General features: G+C 39.5%; 1 protein-coding gene across 21 annotated transcripts in view; it reads left to right on the top strand.

The window, feature by feature from the left end:
• The window catches only part of LOC127639549 (adhesion G protein-coupled receptor L3-like), a 296527-nt gene that overhangs the window by 213295 nt on the left and 61553 nt on the right, over window positions 1-21679 (top strand). For 14 of the 21 annotated variants that reach the window (XM_052123044.1, XM_052123196.1, XM_052122874.1 and 11 more), the window contains 3 exons: window positions 1743-1846; window positions 6227-6412; window positions 15077-15115. In XM_052123044.1, the coding sequence (XP_051979004.1) occupies window positions 1743-1846; window positions 6227-6412; window positions 15077-15115 (329 nt within the window). The remainder of the gene's footprint in view (window positions 1-1742; window positions 1847-6226; window positions 6413-15076; window positions 15116-21679) is intronic. The other 7 variants (XM_052123117.1, XM_052122957.1, XM_052122655.1 and 4 more) reach the window with 1 other exon arrangement.

Below are 21679 nucleotides of genomic sequence, written 5' to 3'. Positions count from 1 at the left end.
CTGTCAGTCAACCCGATAATGCACATGCACATTAGCTTGACAAGATGGGAAAATGTAGTTTTTTAGCATAATCTGAGCTAAAGAAGCACCATTTATGATATCAGTGTTGATATATTTTACTGCTGATTTGAAATACGCTCATATTCTTGACCAACTGTTTTGGAGAATTCGGTCTTTCCCCAAGTGGCTTTTTCTTTGTAATTCTTCCCATAAGTCCTGCACCCCTGATTCTTCTCTTTACTGTTGTACATGAAACTGGGGATTAGCGGGTAGAATTCAATGAAGCTGTCAGCTGAGGACATGTGAGGCGTCTATTTCTCAAACTAGACTCTGATGTTCTTATCCTCTTGTTTAGTTGTACATCTGAAATTCCACATCTCTTTCTGTCCTTGTTAGAGTTAGTTGTCCTTGGTCTTTAATGACTGTAGTGTACACCTTTATATGAAATCTTCAGTTCTTTGGTCATTTCAAGCATTGTATATCCTTCATTCCTCAAAACAATGACTGACTGATGAGTTTTTAGAAAAAGCTGTTTCTTTGCCATTTTTGACATAATATTGACCTTAAGACATGCCAGTCTATTGAATACTGTGGCAACTCCAAAACAAACACAAAGACAATGTTAAGCTTCATTTAATGAATCAAATAGCTTTCAGCAGTGTTTGATATAACGGCAAGTGATTTTCTAGTACCAAATTAGCAATTTAGTATGATTACTCAATGATAAGGTGTTGGAGTGATGGCTGCTGGAAATGGTGCATGTCTAGATTTGATAATGAAAATGACATTTTTAAATAGTGATGGTGCTGTTTTTTATATCAGTAATGTCCTGACTATACTTTGTGATCAGTTGAATGCCACAACAGTCTCTAGAATTTACTCAGAATGGTGCCAAAAACATAAAACCATCCATTGAGAGGCAGTTCTGTGGATGGAAATATCTTGTTGATGAGGTCAACAGAGAATGGCCAGATTGGTTCAAACTGACAAAGTCTACGGTAACTCAGATAACCGCTCTGTACAATTGTGGTGAGAAGGATAGAATAGAATGCTATTCTGAAATGCGGGTTTGTGCTGCTTTGGCGGCACGAGGGGGACCTACACAATATTAGGCAGATGGTTTTAATGTTGTGGCTGATTGTTGTATATATATATATATATATATATATATATATATATATATATATATATATATATACTTTTGAAAGTGTTGTGCTGATTGTACCTGACCGCTGATTTAGTCGTTCGAGTGTAAGAGAATTACTTTTTCCCTTCTATTCTTCCAATTAGACATCCCGCGAATGAAACGTCTGCCTCTGAGATTTAGTTGACCTTTAACCATACACTCCTGGGAACAAAAACGCACACAGTTCCAGTGTTTCAATCCACACACACACATTTCTGCATCTGGCCGTATTTAAACCTCGCACTCTCAGTGATGTTATCGCCGTCACAGGAAGTTAGCGCATCCCTACAGCCACTGAACTGCATAATTCGACGCTCTCTAATGAAAACAGCCGTTTGCGACTGCTTATGTGTGTGTTTATATTCCAGTAAGAGTGTCCCAACCAGGTGACATGCAACAGTGGCACATATAAAAACAAATATCGCTTGAGCTGATGTGGATTTATGAAGCCAGTTCCCCTCAAGTTCACACTGGTGTCTTAGCAGGTTAACCACAGGTGTACTTCATCACACTTAAGGTGTTGTAAGTGACGCTAACATCTTATTTCTCTTTGCAGGGACTGCTGTGTTTACCTGTCAGGGGCCTGAGGGACTGTGGGACCAACTGGGGCCCGATCTCAGCAACTGCACCTCCACATGGGTCAACATCATCAACCAGAAGGTTTAAAGAACACACACAAAGACACATTTACTTACCTAATTGGTAGCATACCATAGACTTGTACACAAGCAGTTTCTTTTATGTGATAATGAGCAGCTGATTCCATATTATCCTATATTAGATGGCTACTTCCAAAATGAGTAAATAAATGACATGAAATATTCATTTGTGGTGAATTATTTTATTATGTGAGAAGAGAGCATAGACTACTGATACGCAAGACACGATAAAGTGATTGTAGAGCCTGCGACAGCACAACATCATCTTACTTTGTTGTCTGTTTCTCGCCTCTGATTAGCAAATAAACCCATTGCTTCCTTTTGCTGGAGGAGCATTTTGATTTAACTCTTCGCTAAATGAAGAGTCTGTGGAGATCTCATCCGCTCGTGTTTTTGCCGTGAATAAAGGGTAGAATTTACACAAAAATGGAGAATCTGTCATCGTTTTCTGGAGCTCTTTTATTTTCAAACCCGCATGACTTTCTTTATTCCGTGGAAGTGGAATTTGTAATCATATCCTGGCTGCTCTATAGCATAACAGTTCATGGGGACTGGGTTTGTCAAACTCTGTACAAATAGTGCGCTGGATTCCCCGTCCTCTGAAGTCATACTTCGATAGCTTTGTGTGAGGAACTGAAATTTAAAAGGTTTTTAACTGAAAATGTTCCACTGTGCAAATGTCCGAAATTGACTACAAATGTTGTGTATACCACAAAAAATGCCACTTAAACTCTGTTTGCCATGCCATTGGTTCTCGTGACTTGTCAGTGCCACCCACAGTTTTTTTGACTGTGTCGCCACTTTTAATGTGGGGGAATACCAGATTCCAGCAAATCAAGCTACTTTTTTACTGAGGAAAGTTGGGGGAAAATGTTCCCTTGTAAATATTCCAAATGTAATATGACCATGGTTTAAAAAAAAACATAGTTGTAGCACAAATTAACTGTAATTTACTATAGTAAAACTGTAGAAACCAACTTTTTTTTGGTTAGGGGCTATATTATTTAAATTTTATTACCATAGATCTGGTTTTCCTCTATTAATAATATGGTTTTACTATAAATATACATTTTAATTTATAGTTGCTGTAGATAAATACGCACCCCTTTTTTGAGCACAAACCATGAAAATGAAATACCTCAACTTAAATGGTTGTATTTTCTGGACCCTTTGGAGTATGGATGCAGTTGTAGTATCTTTTGAAAGAAGACACTTTGGGCTTTATTTCCCAAGTTTCAGAATTAATGTATGTTGTTATTTTTTTAAGTTAGAGAAGCTGAAGTTTATAGTAATGAAAATATTTTGAGCTGAACATGTATTTATAATCTATAAAAACAATAATAAAAGTGCCAAGACAACCCAGAAATACAATGTTCTCAAAGACACAAGCCTAAAGAAGTTACGTTTCAAATTTGAAGCTGATCTCACAAAAAATGAGATTCCTGCAGCTTTATTCTCTGTAAATTCGCTGGAGGCATACAGAGTAAAATGAAGGCTCTGCCTTTCAAGATGACACTAAATCTGACGGCACTGCTCGACTATTATGAATAAAACTACACCGCATTTTTAAAATTAGACTTGGAGAAAGGCTCTTTTTGTTTATGAGTCTCTAATATATAAGATCATATACAGATTTACAACATGAATGCTGCTCAGATTGCAAAGTTTGTTTAAGAGCGATGAAAAAGGGTAACTATTTCAGGTGAGATCTCATGTAAACAATGGAGAATATATCAATATTTCTCAGATTTATCACTTTTCTGGACAAAAAGTGCTATTGGATGTTTTCCAATGAACGCTTGTCATGGACAATTGACCCAAGTGTGGTGAACTGGATTCATCTGGTGATCGCGATTTCATAACAAATGTATGAAGTCCCGTTTTGATATTGCATGATTTCATTTATACTCCTGGCACAAATAACTACATTTCTGTTTCTGGAGCATTGCTATTGTGAAACAGAGATCGGATATCAATGTTGAACCCTTAGACCTTTGAAAAGATTTATAATTTGTTAACATTAATTACATTTATAGACGGTAAATTATATATAAAATGTAAGCAGAGTGACGTCACTACCGCATGCGGGCGATTGCGTATCAATAGGATAACCTGGTAAATTTCATAGTTACTAATACCATTCAACTATTGTTACTGTATTAAAACCATGGTTTATTTTTGTAACAGGTTGGATTAAGGTTTTGCAAGTGAACAAAAAATAATTGAGAGGGAAGTAAAAAAATGTTGTGAGGGAACGCAGAGGTTATTGAGAGTAGGGATGTCCTGATAATGATACTGGTATTGGAATCAGCTCTGATACCACACTACTTGTTCCCGTGCTCGTAAAAATGCTCAGAAACCAAAATCCGATACCATCTGACATATGAATGACATTGCGTTTAGCACACAAATGAAAATCACATTATGTCCTATCGTGATTGTTGAACCACAATGATTTTAATGAGATAAATATAGTCTGCATGTGCTGTGCGCTTCATATGTGAGCCCTTGTAAATGTGATGTGCTTTTAGAGCTTCTTGACTCATACACACAAACGCCATCATGAGCATTGCGCTCTATGCATATATAGACTACATATTTATAAAATTATACACTCACCTAAAGGATTATTAGGAACACCATACTAATACTGTGTTTGACCCCCTTTCGCCTTCAGAACTGCCTTAATTCTACATGGCATTGATTCAACAAGGTGCTGAAAGCATTCTTTAGAAATGTTGGCCCATATTGATAGGATAGCATCTTGCAGTTGATGGAGATTTGTGGGATGCACATCCAGTGCACGAAGCTCCCGTTCCACCACATCCCAAAGATGCTCTATTGGGTTGAGATCTGGTGACTGTGGGGGCCATTTTAGTACAGTGAACTCATTGTCATGTTCAAGAAACCAATTTGAAATGATTCGAGCTTTGTGACATGGTGCATTATCCTGCTGGAAGTAGCCATCAGAGGATGGGTACATGGTGGCCATAAACGGATGGACATGGTCAGAACAATGCTCAGGTAGGCCGTGGCATTTAAACGATGCCCAATTGGCACTAAGGGGCCTAAAGTGTGCCAAGCAAACATCCCCCACACCATTACACCACCACCACCAGCCTGCACAGTGGTAACAAGGCATGATGGATCCATGTTCTCATTCTGTTTACGCCAAATTCTGACTCTACCATCTGAATGTCTCAACAGTAATCGAGACTCATCAGACCAGGCAACATTTTTCCAGTCTTCAACTGTCCAATTTTGGTGAGCTCTTGCAAATTGTAGCCTCTTTTTCCTATTTGTAGTGGAGATTAGTGGTACCCGGTGGGGTCTTCTGCTGTTGTAGCCCATCCGCCTCAAGGTTGTGCGTGTTGTGGCTTCACAAATGCTTTGCTGCATACCTCGGTTGTAACGAGTGGTTATTTCAGGCAAAGTTGCTCTTCTATCAGCTTGAATCAGTCGGCCCATTCTCCTCTGACCTCTAGCATCAACAAGGCATTTTCAGCCCACAGGACTGCCGCATACTGGATGTTTTTCCTTTTCACACCATTCTTTGTAAACCCTAGAAATGGTTGTGTGTGAAAATCCCAGTAACTGAGCAGATTGTGAAATACTCAGACCGGCCCGTCTGGCACCAACAACCATGCCACGCTCAAAATTGCTTAAATCAGCTTTCTTTCCCATTCTGACATTCAGTTTGGAGTTCAGGAGATTGTCTTGACCAGGACCACACCCCTAAATGCATTGAAGTAACTGCCATGTGGTTGGTTGATTAGATAATTGCATTAATGAGAAATTGAACAGGTGTTCCTAATAATCCTTTAGGTGAGTGTATATCAACCTTTTGCGGTTTAATAATCACATTGGGTCACATAGAGACCGGCTTTTACGGAAGTGAGAAGCTACTGTCATAAACACTCAGAAACGTAAAGGAAATCTCTCCAAAATAAAAGTGTCTGCCAAAATAAAAGCTAAAAATATTGAAAAAAGTACGACAGAAATACGGTATATCAATACTGTATAGTTATAATACTACTAACACTAATAATAATAATAAATCAGTAGTAATTGTAGTATATTTAAGCAATATCTCACATCTGTGATGCTCTTTTATGCAGCACTTTATTTGATAAAAATAACTCCAATGTTGCATTTTGGTTTGTGTTGTGAGGTTCTGTATAAATGCACTTTAATGATGAAAACCTTAAAATTGTAATTAATTAATTTATTTAGACCGTTTTGATGATAAAATGGAAATAAACTTTTGTTGTGAAATTCTGAAAAAAATAAAACAGGTGTCTGAATCAGTGAGTACTGTACTCAGTACTCATTCTAAAAAATATAAAAATATATATATATATTATGTGTGTGTGTTTTGTAGATCCGAGCGGGCGAGCCAGCTGCCATTATCTCCCGCGAGCTGTCCGAACAGACCAAAGGCCACATGCACGCGGGCGACATCACCTACACGGTACGGGCCATGGGCCAACTGATCGACCTGCTGGACGTCCAGCTCAGGAATCTCACCCCCGGGGGAAAAGACAGCGCTGCCCGAAGCCTCAACAAGGTACTGCTGATGTCCCACAATAATGTAATATCATCTAAATTAATAGTCCACAGCAGAAACTGTATGGAAATCCTTTTCAGATTGCACATTTGCCAAATCGAGGGAAACAGTGTCATATTCAGACAAGGTTTTTAAGGTGAATATTTTAAACTAATAAACTATTTGAAAATTTTAAACTAAATCTAACCGATAGTGTCCTAAACGCAAATGAGATGTGAACAAACCAGAAATCCTTACCGTAAACCAACGCTTAAACTTAACCGATACTATCCAAAAACAAATACAAATGAAAAGCACAGTCTTCCGAGTCCAAAGTCGATCATGTGAGCTACCGCGCAAGCTAATCGCATTGGAATAATAGTGTGTAAATATAGGTGGGTCTGTAAGACAAGTGTTAAAATGTGTTGTTTTTCTAATTATTTATTATAGTAAAAGAGTTTTGATGTCATAACAAAGCAGTGTTTGAGTAATAGTGAATAAAATAAGTGTTTATAAAGTCATAATCAGTCATTGTAGTCGTGAAAGTCGTGAAAGTGAATAAAACGCACAGTTGCTGTAGCACCTCTAGTATTAATTTCACCAGGAATCTAAGGCAAAACGTAGAATTCGGTTCGGTTTCCTTTGAAAACGCATCTTTTTCTCTACATTTTGCCCAGACTGCGTTTTTTACAGTAAAAACTGAGCTTTTCGAAAATGCTCTCTCAAGTGGATCAATTTGAAAACACCGTCTTTGCGCTGTAGCGTTGACTGGAAAAAACAAGATATTGGGAAACGATGGTGGATTTGTTGTCATGTGTCAGTCAGATGATCCATTCAATCCAAAACAATCAAGATGGCGGCCATGTTGTAGCACCACTGTTGTGTCTTCTATCCACTTCGTTAGTGTTTTTTTGTACAACCTTAACAGGAAATTTACTCGGAACTGCTGTCCGGCTGTGGAACACCAGGACAACTGTTTTTCACACCGTACATGGAATGCCGATTTTTTTACTTACACAGTGAGGGCATTTAAGCCTTTTCAGTGTTGACATCAACTTTAGCGAAACGCTTTAAGGAGAGCGTTTTGAAAACACAGTTTTCAAATGTATCCGGATTCATGTGGACATAGTCTAGGCTGGTTTTAAAATCAAAGAAAAAGTTCACATGAATACAATGACACACACAAACTTGTATAACATATTTACTAAAGGTGCAATCATTTCTTCATTTGTATGTTAAAGTGACTTACGTTGGCATAAACTGACACCTAGTGGCCTGGATACTGCATCATTCAAACACAGTAGTTTTCAGTTAAAAATGCCATTGTAGAAATTCAATATGCACAGTACGCCATGATTAATTGAATCCAAGAGTAAATGTGTCCAATAACATGACGGTTACTGAGATTAAGCGAGTTCCAACTCAGCTGGTCATGTGATCCTAACATGGCTGCCCCCATGAGAGAGCAACCTGCCCAATGTGGAATAAAACAGATTATATAAGGTTACTGATATGACTGAACTCATCTCATATGAGTGGTCATGATTTTATAAAAATGTTTAAAAGTGACTTAAACATTTTTTTAGAAGTATAACTTTTTTTTAAACGAGGAACAAAATTACCGAGTGAACCTTAAACTCGGTACTCACAACCTCTCAAATCTGGCATTGCAACTTCAAATAATATTGTGCAGTATGTATCAGGCAGTCCGTCTGTTGGCGTGCCGTCTGAAGCTGAGAACCAAACCATGTTCCAAAGATCAGACGCCGCAGTAAACCAGTTTGACGCGTCTGCAGTAGACCTGATGACACTTGTGTCCGACCACGTCCAGTTTAGACGTCATATCCACGCGATCTCTGTTCTCAGAAAAAGAGAAACTGATGAAGAAAGGGTGAGAAAACCTCTTTCATGCTAACAGTATGGAAAGCAGGAAGTAGCAGAGCAGTGGGTGTTTTTTTAATGATGTCCATGTTTGTCAAGTTGAATAATCAGTTGTCTTCATCTTCGCAGTCGGGCGTCTGTATAAAAATATGTTTTACTCTGGCAAAGAAAAACTCTCGCCTTCCTGAGGCTTCTGTCACGCGTTTACAGTGCATTACGCAGCATGAATAATCGCCACTGTTATTAAAGTTTCTGTGGAGTTAAAGAGGTCTGTTTGATGATATTTTCTCTAGAGCTGCGTGCAGCTTCACTCTCTAACTGTACACAGACTGCTAGATATGAGATGCCGGTGTCATCAAATAAGCATTTGAAACAGTGTGTATTCAGAAACATATTCGGTGTTTGCAGGATTTGATACAACACAAAGGGTCCAAAATTAACACTCATTAAGTGCCAAATTCTAGTATAAATGGCTTTGCTTGCCAGTTGGCCAATAACTATTTTGAACATAATTTAAATAGAATTTTTGTAAACAAAAGAACAAATTTGAACAAATACTTTCCTCCCTAAAATAGTGCAAAAATGGGCTCCATGCGCTAGTAAAAAGATTGAGTTATTTTCTGATTCCAACTGTAATCTTTTCAAGCTTGAGGGCCAACAATAAGGTCCAAAACCAACCAAGTATAATAGAGCGATCGTTACTATAATTACATTTTGCTAACTGACATTTACGTTCCACGTTTTACGTTCTGTTGCAGTTTCCTGGTCAAATGAACACTAGAGGCGCTACAACAACTGTGTGTTTTATTTACTTTTACACAAATCTCGACTACATCTGCTGATTATGACTTTTTAAAGACTTATTCTTAACACTCTTACTCTTACACTGTTTGTTATGATATCGAAACATTTTACTATAATGCATCATTTGACACTTGTATTACAGACATTACTACATTTACACAATTATTCCATTGTGATTAGCTTCAGCGGTAGCTCACATGATAGAGTTCACCCAGGCAAACATGGAAGCTGACACTTGAGACAAAAGTTTCATGGAAGCAACACGAAATGACATGGTTGCTTCACAAAATACTATCGGTGAAGTTTAGGTGTTGGTTTAGGGTAAGGATGTCTGTTTTGTTCACTCATTTGCTTTTAGAACACTAGTAGTTAGGTTTAGGTTAAAGTTTTAGGTTAGGGAGGTACGTTTTACTCATTAAAACCTCCATCTAATAATCACCTTAACAACCTCGCCTGATTACGACATCATTTCACTCGCTGTTGGCGCCCCCAGCTGGACATTTCACTGGGAAAGTGCAGCAAAATGTGTACTGAAGCACATAATTTCGCTTTGCAAAAATGTTGCCGCAGTCCCGTAATGTTCATGAGATCACGCTGTCCAAAACCAATTGAAGATGGAATGGTGGAGATGGTTGTTTATAATTAACTTAAGTCTTCTGGCCAACAGGCTGGAGAATGCTGTAATATAAATCTCTAAAGTTGTTAATCAAATATTTTCCAGATAAAGCATGTTCTAAAAAATAAAATAAAAAAAGACCAAATAAAGTTATCAGGGGGGTTGGGGTCTCTTAATGTAGCAAAAATGTCTAAAAACAACAGCTAAAAATGAATCCCAAGGATCACTGTCGACTGACATCTTTAAGTCATCCACCCAGAGAGACTTTAATGGACCATTAGTAGGGGCATGCTATGTATTAATCATATTGGAAAGTTAGAAATGGCACCCCTTATACACTTTCGCTGATCTAAAATGCACTCAAGAATGCTATTGGGTGGGATAGTCCAGCCAAATTAATTCTGGACCCTGAATAAGCTTGCATTCCATCATGGGTTTCTCCTCATTGACGTAGAATAACTCTACAGATTTGCTAATTAAAAGTAATTAACCTCGGGATGTATTTTAAAATCGGTAGACTGTAATTTCTGTGAATGAGATGCCCAACAGTTAAACACAAACACCTGTTTCCACTTGTCTTCTGCAAAATTCACACTTCGTTTCCACCCACGGTTCTGCAGACTACATTTTCCACTGGCAGCCAGGCAAACGCACACCAGGGTAAATTTCCTAAACAGGACTGTGACAGTCACACACTCTGATGGAGGCCATCACATTCTCCACCAATGTAATACTAATTGAGATAATGGGGTTCAGCGGTTATTTTCAACTGGGCTTGCCTTAAAATTTCACAGCTGTAGATTTGAGCTGCTGTGAATGTAGACGCGTTTCCCTGGACTGAAACGACATCAATACAGTAACCACTGACAGTACCACATATAAAGTCAAATACTCCAGACCCTAGTGCGTTGCCTAGCTGTTTTTCTACTGACTCAGCCGCCTAAGTGATAAGGAACCTCAAACAAGCACTGTTCATGGGTTGCAACTGCATTGACGTACACATGGCACCTCCATCACACCCGCTCTGGACGCCATCCTCTTGACACACTCCACCGGACGGCAAGCGAGTAAAGTGGACTGATAGATTCCTTTGATAGCGCGACAGCGGGCTTAGCTGACAGATGGAGGGGATTTAGAAGGTGAAGGGCAAGATCAAGACACTTTACAGATCAGGAAAGCTGAAGAGGCGTAACGTGAACCGCTAAAGAGTGAATGTAATGGGTTCAGATGCACAAGCACGCTGTTATCTGCAGCAGGTGCTTCTGAAGATGCCTGCGGTCAGTCGAATTAGCATTCAGTACTAGCGCAAAGGCAGTATTCCACATTACATGTTTCGTGCCCTCGAAGGCCACAGCGCCCTTCCTCAAGACCTTTATGAACGAGTTAATTACCTCACTTCTATATATTTGATATTAGTCAGCTATATTAACGGCATACTACAACTTACATCTTCACAGACAATAAAGCGAAAGAACAGCTGAACTTGAAGTTACGTACAAGTGAAGATGTTGTTTCGTTAAAAAGCACTACATATAACAGAGTGTCTTAAACTGTCCAAACGTGAGGAAATCACATTAGCATAACTTCTAAAAAGTAGCTAATACTTCAGAATCTTCATTATATGTTTTAATTTCAGGGCAGTTTTCTCATGTTGTTTAACCTTACATGTTAAAGAGATTAAACTTTAATATGTTTAATAAGTGTTTTAAAAATGTAAGTATTTACAGTAAGTATTTTTCCCGTCTGGGGAATCAGCTTCGAATGATTCTGATCAACTGGGTGTTGGTGTCTCCCTCATAAAATACTGCTTAAATATGGGTGCATTAATCCCGATGCATTAATTTCACCAAAATGTGGGATATCATCTCTAATATGAGACAGATTAGGAAGCAGGCATCCTTACTACCATTAACCTCACCATTGCTTGTTGTTGCGTTTCGTGTTCTTCTGCCATATTTATTTGGTAAGTAACCATGTAATAGGCATGATCTGCTTCCGCTTTGGAGTCATGACATGGTTTGTTTTGCGATTAAATTTGGCTGCCTATACAATTCCTTACATATCAAACAAATACAGGCAGATGCCACTGCATCGTTCAATACGAAATTCTTGCCTGAATCCTTGGTTCTCAAACAATCCACATTTATAATCCCACATTGACACGTTCAGGAACTTCAAGTTTGAATGGGTCCCTTATTCCTAATGTTGGGATCCTTCAGAAGGCTACGAAGAGATACAGTTTTTCCAAAACCAGGAACACAACAATGTCTGGGGACATAACATTACTCTTTTCGCAGCTGCAATAGTACCACTTTCAGTGTTGCAGTATCCTAGCCACTTTCTCTCTCAACTCACTGGCTGCAACGGTTACACATGTTGTGGAGGTGGGGGTTATGCAAACGACACTACACTGTGATGTTACAATGAAGCCGATTTGAAAATAAGTCGCTGTAAAGGGATCCATGGAAAGGAGGAGGCGAGAACCGGCTTGACGATATAAATCATATTTTAATGATAAACTTAAAAGACAACATAAACACACACATGACGGACATGTCCGTAAACGATCTCTCTCTCCCGCACGACCCTCTGCAGTCAACCTTTAACCCTCACGGAGGCATAATTAGCCTAATACGGGACCGGGTGCGTAGGATCACGACCCGGCCCCGCCCTGCCACATTCCTCCCTCGTTCTCTTAGGCTGGGGAGCCCCCGGCCTGACGTACACCCCCCACCCCTCTTTCCCTGGGGGAGGGCGTGCTTTACTTCTAGTCTGCCGGCAGGTCATCCCCATCTACCTGGACGAGGGAGGGGACAAGGGGAGGGAAACAGAAATGATTTAAATGGGGGGATACTTCCTGTAACATTGTTGTACCCCCCAAAAAAAAAACACTGTAAAATTTAAAAAAGGGAAAAGGTCAACGCAGAGCGACAGTGAGGGAGAGAGAGGAGAGAGAGATGAAAAAAAACTCGCCAGTTTTCCAATACGCTGCAGCTTGTTCCTCGGCCACTCCTCCACCCTCCATTGGACGACAGCCGCGCCTCTCCAGGCAGATCAGAGAGGAGGAGGCGAGAACCGACTTGACGACATAAATCATATTTTAATGAGAAACTTAAAGACAACATATACACACACATGACGGACATGTCCGTAAACGATCTCTCTCTCCGGCACGACCCTCTGCAGTCAACCTTTAACCCTCACGGAGGCATAATTAGCCTAATACGGGACCGGGTGCGTAGGATCACGACCCGGCCCCGCCCTCCGCCCTGCCACAGTCATTTTCGCTGTTTTTTTGAAAATGATAAATGTTCTTTTTGGACTGAAGATTTGAGTTCTAATATTTACAGTATGTTTTTTATAGTACAATGATTTCTTACATGTCAAAATATCAAGGATAATTTGATTCCTCATGTCATGATTAGTGGTCAACTGATATATCGCTGAGGCCGATAAATTGTCCAATATTCTGGCTGATACATTTTCCCTTTTGGTTGATTTTATTTCTTCTTGAGGGCGCCGAAAATTGCCTGCTTGCATGTGAAGCGGCTGAGACATGTAATCGACTAGTCACAGTTTGTTTTGTTGTTACGTGCCATCATGTAACTACAGTAATAGACCGGTGTGCAACACAATCTCATTTAAACGGTCCGCATATCAGATCCACGGCAGACGCGTTTGAGCTCATAATGCTGAAGTGCTCAACTGTTTAATTCTCCCTCTCTCTCCTCAACAGTTCCCTGTACCTTTTAACTGTCTTGTCTAATGATAAAAAGGCAAATATCTATCAAACTAATATCATATATCACATCTGCAAAACAGATCTGAACAGTCTGTCTCGTTAAAACAGATAATAAAGGTAATAAAACCAACCTCACACAACTTGAGCAGATCCAGCATATTGTGAAGCGCTCATTTATTTACCTCTTAAGCATGTATTCTATCAGTCTCTCCTCAGCAGTTCTCTGTCACTTTTAACTAATGATAAAAGGCAAATATCAATAAAACTTTGATTATATACAGTTTGCAAATATGCAGATACCTCGATTAAACAGATGTAATTCACGAACCTCCAGCGTTTTCTTCCCGTCGAACGCTCATCTAATATATTCCTCTGATACGCGTATTCTATAAGCTAGAATTGAAAACTTCAGGATCAAAAGTTCCTTTCTTTCACAAATCATGACGGTCCGCATGTGACAATCCAAGTAGGCGATCCCGGCTGTTTAAACTGTCAGGATATTGCTGCCGCTGGATCCGGTCAAACTTCAAGTCTGTGTCCAAAACCAGGAAAATGCTGCCGCCGGAGGCTGTATACGGAGGTACGATGAACATAAAGTGCTTTTCAAACTGTTCAGAGACCAGTTTCCTTAAGAGTTCCATTCAGTCAAAACAGATGTCAGTTAGGCCATTAACTGATTAGGCAGCAAGGAAGCAAATCAGCTGCCTATGTTTTCGGATGCAGACCAAGGTAAAAGCGTGTCATGTGTGCTAGTAATGTCTTTTTATCTATGCACTGCATGTACAATTGGTTTGATTTTGATATTTTTTGACCACCGCCAGCGATAGGATGACAGACTTGGCTGCTATTTATTTTTATCTGTTCCTTCTCCTTTCCAATACTTAATAACTCATTTCTATGTGGGCCTCTCGTTGCACTTTGTTTCCACAGTGACCAAGAAGAGTTTTTGCCCTTGTGTGCTAGCTAGCACATAATCACGACTACAATCTCAACCTGTTAGACTGAATCCAAGCTCCTCCGAGACAGCCTGGACTAGATCAAAAAGAAACTCACCTCTCTTTCTTTCTCCGTCTAAATGTGAATACATGAGGTGTTTAATGACGTGCATGGAATGGATTTGTTCCTCTTGAGTCTTGTTCATTCACACCACAGCTTGCCAGTTGCTGTATTGGTTGGTGTTCCAACTTCTGTTTTTGGAACCTAATAAGAATATTGATTAATATTAACCGATAGCTCACAATAAAAGCAAATAACAATATATTTCAAGATTTAGACCTGGACCGCTCGCGTTTCTTTCTGGCATAGAATTGACTTAAAATGTGTTGCAAATTTGGATTGAAGACTACCATGGTCAATCAACTTCACCAGTTATGTTTATATTGACCCATCATCTAGATAAGCACCTAACTGATATAAACTAGTCTGGACCAGAATGGGAACTCATGGAGCTCTAATCTGCTATTTTTCACAGGGCGATTCTGATACGCTGAAGTTTTTTTTATCCTTTTCATGCTTGCAGAATAAAGTGAATTATTCATCTTCTCCTCAAGAGTTTAAGTTGGATGTTATTTATGAAGCTTGAAGGTAACGGATGTGTATGTTATGCTTGATACTAAAGTGACTCATTTCATTTGGGTTTCAGCTGCAGAAAAGGGAGCGATCGTGTCGATATTTTGTCCAGGTATTGTTTCTCTATATATTTACACCCCCTTCATCCTCATTTCTCCTGGTGTTTCAATGGTACTGTTGGTATAAGCTTGTGCATTTCTCCTCATTTGTATGTTGATCATGTTTTGTCAGGTCATTTTGTTGTCATTTGAGACCTTGACCAAAATTTTACCTCCACCTTTACAAATTGCCCATAGTAGCTCAGACACGACTAGACGCCTCCTACTGTCCATGGTTACATTCAAATGACATATTTCATAGCTCGATACATTGCCCATTGCCTTGGGTTTGGGTGTGGGTTGGGTTGGGTTTGGGTTAAGGGTAAGGTTAACAGTGTAACTACAGATATACTTAAATACAAGTACTTTAATTGTGAGTACAATACATTGTATCAAATGCTTAAGTACACACATAGTAGTTAAAGACACCTAATATAAAGTGGATCCTCTGCTTTTGGTCATGGCCTCAATTTTACCCATAATTATGTGTTGTTTTTGTTTTGCATAAACGGGTTGCTTTAGACCAGCTTTGCTTATTGTGTTTTGATATTTCAAATAGTTAGCTCACCCCAAAAATTTTAAAAACATATTTGATTTAGTCTTCATGTCTTTCTTCTATGGAGAGTGTTTGGGACTGAAGAAACCCAGCCATACAAGAACAACATGTAAATAGAGTAAATAATCACATCATTTTCATTTTTAATGGAATCATGCCTGTTTTAGATGTAGGTCTGCTTTTTATTTACTATTTTTATTAGATTTACTATTGATTAAATTGTTATACAGTACATTAGAGTGGTTTAAAAAGCACAGCTGGTCTCAAATCAACAATCGCCTGCAGCTTATTGCTCGAGCTCTGCACGCACCCCCATTTGGTCACGTAATGCTCTCCCTTTCCCGCATGCATTGGATGTCACATAAAGCCTTCCGTGCAGAACAAAATAATCATCATATCTATTATTGGGGAGTGGTGGTGGTGGCGTAGTGACTAAAGCACAGGGCTGTTAATCAGAAGGTCACTGGTTCGAACCCCACGGCCACCACCATTGTGCCCTTGAGCAAGGCACTTAACTCCAGGTTGCTCTGGGGGCATTGTCCCTGTAATAATTGCACTGTAAGTCGCTTTGGACTCCCAAATGCGTAAATGTCTTGGTGAACAACATCTATCTTGACCCATCAAGGATCACATTTCTTGACTTATGAACATATGGATGTCTTTATGCACTGAATGATGAGCGAGACTTGCGGTCAGTTGGTCGCTGAATATTTGAATCTGATCTCGGCTAGCATGCGGGGTCATGTCTACTACCGAAGACACTGATAACAAAATCCCTCATTTTGACATTTATGAGTAAGATTCAACCTTGTTCCCAATGCTCTATACATGTTTTGTCCTTCAGAGAGTATCACAAATCTGACTTATGACTAATGTACCCTGTAAGCTGCACACATGTTATTGCTCTTGCGCTGAAAAATGACAAATCTGTGCAGAAGATAACTCAGAAATGTGTGGGTTAAAGTGTAAATATGTCTTCTATCAGAGTGAAATGAATGGTCAGCTTTTCAGGTCAGTTGATCTTGTGTGTTTGATTGATCTCGGGCAAACAAAAGAAGAAACAACAGTAAGAAAGTGTAGCCTCGACATTAATGTTCTCTTTGTTAAGGGTTTATAAAGGGGTTTATTAATGAATGATAATTAATTTACAAATCCATTATAAATCATTGATATGCAGTTATAACATCATGTGACTTTTGTGCAATTCCAAAAAAGTTTGACTTTTTAACTCATGTTATAAATGCTTAATAACACTTATTCAGCATTAGTAACCCATGTAAATAAAGTTAATTGCGGTTTAATGGTCATCAGGTTTTATTATATGATTCATGCTGTGAAAGTGTTTTTGCTGAGGTCTTTAGGTAACTTGGTCTAGGTTATTTGAAACACAACTCAGTGGCACTATTCTTTTGACCTCAACGTTAAAAGGAAAGTGACAACACAAGCGAGTCAAGATTTTAAAATAATATAAACAGATAGCTAGCCTTTGCTGCCCGGGTCTGGTCCTTCGAGGCCCGCTGCCTTCACTGCCACCCATATGGCAGCGCACCCGACTCCTGCGGTTTCTCCAATGGGTGGTGGGCCCAAGGGATGTAGAGGGGGGTTTCACGTCACTTCTTCGGGCTGTGCCCGGCCGGGCTCCGTGACAAGCCCGGCCACCAGGCGCTAGCCGACGAGCCCTCCATCTGGGCCTGGCTCCAGATGGGGGCCCCGGGCTTCCTCCGGGCAGGGTAACTCCTCCTCTTGCCGTTTTTTCCCATAGAGTCTGTGTGAACCATTCTTAGTCTGGCCCCTCACCTGAGACCACATTGCCTTGAGAGACCCTACCAGGAGCACATGGCTCCAGACAACACAGCCCTCAGGATCATAAGGGCACACAAACCTCTCCACCACGATAAGGTGCTGGTTCCCGGAGAGGCTGGTTTGGGCATCTGGTAAGGATGCCCCCTGGCTGCCTACCTAGGGAGGTGTTTCAGGCACGTCCAGTTGGGAGGAGGCCTCGGGGAAGACCAGGATTAGGTGGAGAGATTACATCTCCACACTGGCCTGGGAACGCCTCGGGGTCCCACAGTCAGTGCTGGTTAATGTGGCTCGGGATAGGGAAGTTTGGGGTCCCCTGCTGGAGCAGCTGCCCCCGCGACCCGACTTCGGATAAGCGGTTGAAGATGGATGGATGGATGGATAAACAGATTGCGGGTTGTTAGAAAATGACATAATCCCTATTTTTAATCTCACTATAATAATATATTTTTACAGCATATTGACAAAATTATACATTAGGGCATTTTATGTATATGAATAATAAAAGTATGAATAAGTATTTATTAACAATTTATAACATACAAGTTAAAAATAATAACTATTTGGCAAGTTTTGCATTTTTTTATTCATGTTGCAATAGCTGTATTCAAATGATTTGTAATGCATTTTGTCTCTCTCCCCTTTTCCCCTTTCCAATTTGGAATGCCCAATGCGCTCTTCTAAGTCCTCGTGGCTGGCGTAGTGACTCACCTCAATCCGGTTGGCGGAGGACGAATCTCGGATGCCTCCGAGTCTGAGACGTCAATCTGCGCATCTTATCATGTGGCTTCTTGAGCGCGTTACTGCGGAGACCTAGTGCATGTGGAGGCTGCATGCTATTCTCCACGGCATCCACGCACAACCCCACTGAGAGCGAGAACCACACATTATAGCGACCACGATGAGGTTACCCCATGTGACTCCACCCTCCCTAGCAACCGGGCCAATTTTTTTGCTTAGGAGACCTGAACTCGTGACTCCATGGATGGTAGTCAGCGTCTTGACTCGCTGAGCTACCCAGGCCCCCTGTAATGCATTTGTTAATGACTTATATGTCATTAATGAACCCCAATATAAACCCTTAACAATGGGAATATACATGCAAACATCACCACATTAGCATGTTAGTCTGTGTTCTGTTCATGCTCTGCAGTTATCAAAATTACAATAAGAATGACAAAAGCATTTGTTTATTATTCAACGATGATACAAAATGAATTCAGTGAGTAACTCAATATACAGTAAATCAATAGATTTGCAGTAACGGCTCAGTATTTGATGACTGCAATAGAGAAATTACAGTCATATTCGATAACAAGGCTTGTGTTTTTGAAAAGTGCCGCAATGTTTTATTATTTTTGTTTTGTGCACCAGTGCAGCGCTCGACTTATTAATAACTGTGATGGATCAATACCTGATCTGATCCAGCATTAAGAATAGCTTTTGTTAAGAAACAAAAGCCGTTATCTGAGTGAGCATTACAGGAAGGAAACAGGTTTGATGTTTTATCTGTTGATGCCCTTTCACAATCAATTAACGGCCCTCAACAAACTCATGTGAAGGAAAGACTTTTATTTGTTTGGTAGGATCTTGGAGCGCTGTGGTCCCACAAGATAAAGCCTGATTAGATTTGATTGGTGTTTATTCTATATATTATTCGGTTTGTTGAGTCTAGAAGTCCGCTTACAGTATTTGGACCCTTGCGCCACACTAAAAAAGTGTTTGAATGTTTCTGCATTAGATGACAACAAAATATTAAACAATATGTGTACTTTGGGGGCCTGGATAGCTCAGTGAGAATTGACGTTGACTACCACCCCTGGAGTTGTGAGTTCAAATCCAGGGCATGCTGAGTGACTCCATCCAGGTCTCCTAAGCAACTAAATTGGCCCGGTTGCTAGGCAGGGTAGAGTCACATGAGGTAACCTCCTTGTGATCGCGATTAGTGGTACTCGCTCTCAGTTGGGTGTGTGGTAAGTTGTGCATGGATCACAGAGAGTAGCATGAGCCTCCACATGCTGTGAGTGTCATGCACAACGAGTCACGTGATAAGATGCGTGGATTGACGTCTCAGAAGCGGAGGCAACTGAGACTTGTCCTCCGCCACCCGGATTGAGGTGAGTAACCGCGCCACCATGAGGACCTACTAAGTAGTGTGAATTCGGCATTCCAAATTGAAAATAAAAAAAACAATACGTGTATTTCTACTCTATAAATATGCAAAAGAAATTTAAATAAATAGTATGTCACATCTTAAGTGCTCACAACTTAAAGAAATAGTTCACCCCAAAATAACATTTCTCTCATCATGGTTCATCACTTTTTTCTTCTGCAGAACACAAATTAAGTTATTTTGAAGAATATCTCAGCTCTGTTTGTCCACACAATGCAAGTGAATAGGTGCCAACATTTTTATGCTTCAAAAAGCACATAATGGCATCATAAAAGTAATCCATATGAGTTCAGTGTTTTAATCCATATTATGGGTGAGAAAAAGATCAAAACTTGAGTACTTTTTTGCATGAAATTCTTCTCCCTGCCCTGTAGGGGGCGATAGGCATGAAGAATGTGAATCACCAAAAACACAAGAAGAAGAATGTAAAAACGATCTGTTTCGCACCAACACCTATCATATCACTTCTGAAGATACTGATTGAACCACTGGAGTCGTCTGGATTACTTTTATGCTGACTTGCGTGAATTTTGGAGTTTAAAAATGTTGGCACTCATTCACTTGCATTGTATGGACCAAAAAAAAAAAAATCTTAATTTGAGTTCAGCAGATGAAAGTCACACACATCTGGGTTGGCATGAGGGTGAGCAATTGATGAACTAACCCTTTAATGTCATTGGATACAAAACATCAAAGCAAGTAGCATCTGCAAACATTCATACTTTTATAAAATGTTTTAAATGAGTCTTAAGTGTCCAAATAGTTTACATGTCACTGTAAGTTGGGGGAACAAATAAGTGTTTATATTTTGGCAAAAACCAGTTAAACTTTCTGAACAGTTTTTGAAAAATATACTGACATTATAGTGTCAGTGCAGGTGGCAGAATGAACAGCTGGTGGTAATAAAGTACTTTTTTACCTTTTTGGATACGAGAGTGAATGTCAATTTAAACTGTTTTGAAGAAACATCATCAAAAATACATCATACACAGTGCTTTTATATCAAAAGCAGAAGTGTTAGTGCTGTCAGATCAAAGTGAGATTTAATAATCATGTGAACACAAGTAAGAGGGTGTGTGTGTGTGTGTGTGTTTGTGTTCAGTTTACATTTACATTTATGCATTTGGCAGACGCTTTTATCCAAAGCGACTTACAGTGCACTTATTACAGGGACAATCCCCCCAGAGCAACCTGGAGTTAAGTGCCTTGCTCAAGGACACAATGGTGTTGGCTGTGGGGATTGAACCACCAACTTTCTGATTACCAGTTTACCAGTTATGTGCATTAGACCACTACACCACCACCACTCCACCACCACAGTTTACATGAGTTAAAAGCATTAGAGAAAGAAAGAATGAATGTGATAGTGATCAAGTGATGAAAGATTAAAAGAAAGAAAATCGATTTTTTTCATTTATAAAGAAAACGTGAGTTGTTCTTGGCTGTGCAAAAATCACTGCCACAATGTTGGGTTGTTGTGGGTGGTTGCCAAGGCACTTCTATGCAGTTTCTAGGGTGTTGTGGTATGGCAAGCCGAATTAACTTGTATCACATGCAGGATATGAGTTATAGATAATAATTGCTTTTTCACTAGTTCAAATGTTACTTCTAGATACAAAAATGATGCCATTACTTGCAGAAAGGCCCATTCTTGATGTCAATAATGGAATTTCAACTATTAAAAAGCAGACTTTTTGGAAAATCTGTAACTGCATTTTTACTAGTAGAATTGCTCAATGATCTGTCATTCGCTCCCATTTAAAACGCAATTACAAATATCTAGGATTAATTTTGTATTCGTTGAAATTCCAAACACACATAGAAGTACTTAAGTACTTCTTGCTAGAAAAAAAAAAATACAAATAAAAAAATCAGAAATTAAATTTGGAAATATGAGTATTGTTTACTAGTTGCAATTCAATTGATTACATCAGGTGTGGGCATCTGCGATAGCATCAGTGTAAGTATTTATATAAAAATGATAGTTTTTACTATAAGATCATTGTAAACTACTAGTGAGAATGTGGTTACAGATATCAAGATTTATCT

This window comes from Xyrauchen texanus, chromosome 1 (genome assembly GCF_025860055.1).
Source record: "Xyrauchen texanus isolate HMW12.3.18 chromosome 1, RBS_HiC_50CHRs, whole genome shotgun sequence".
Taxonomy (NCBI): Eukaryota; Metazoa; Chordata; class Actinopteri; order Cypriniformes; family Catostomidae; genus Xyrauchen; species Xyrauchen texanus.
The sequence above is the reverse complement of the archived record's forward strand: the minus strand, read 5'-3'. Positions and strand labels throughout refer to the sequence as shown.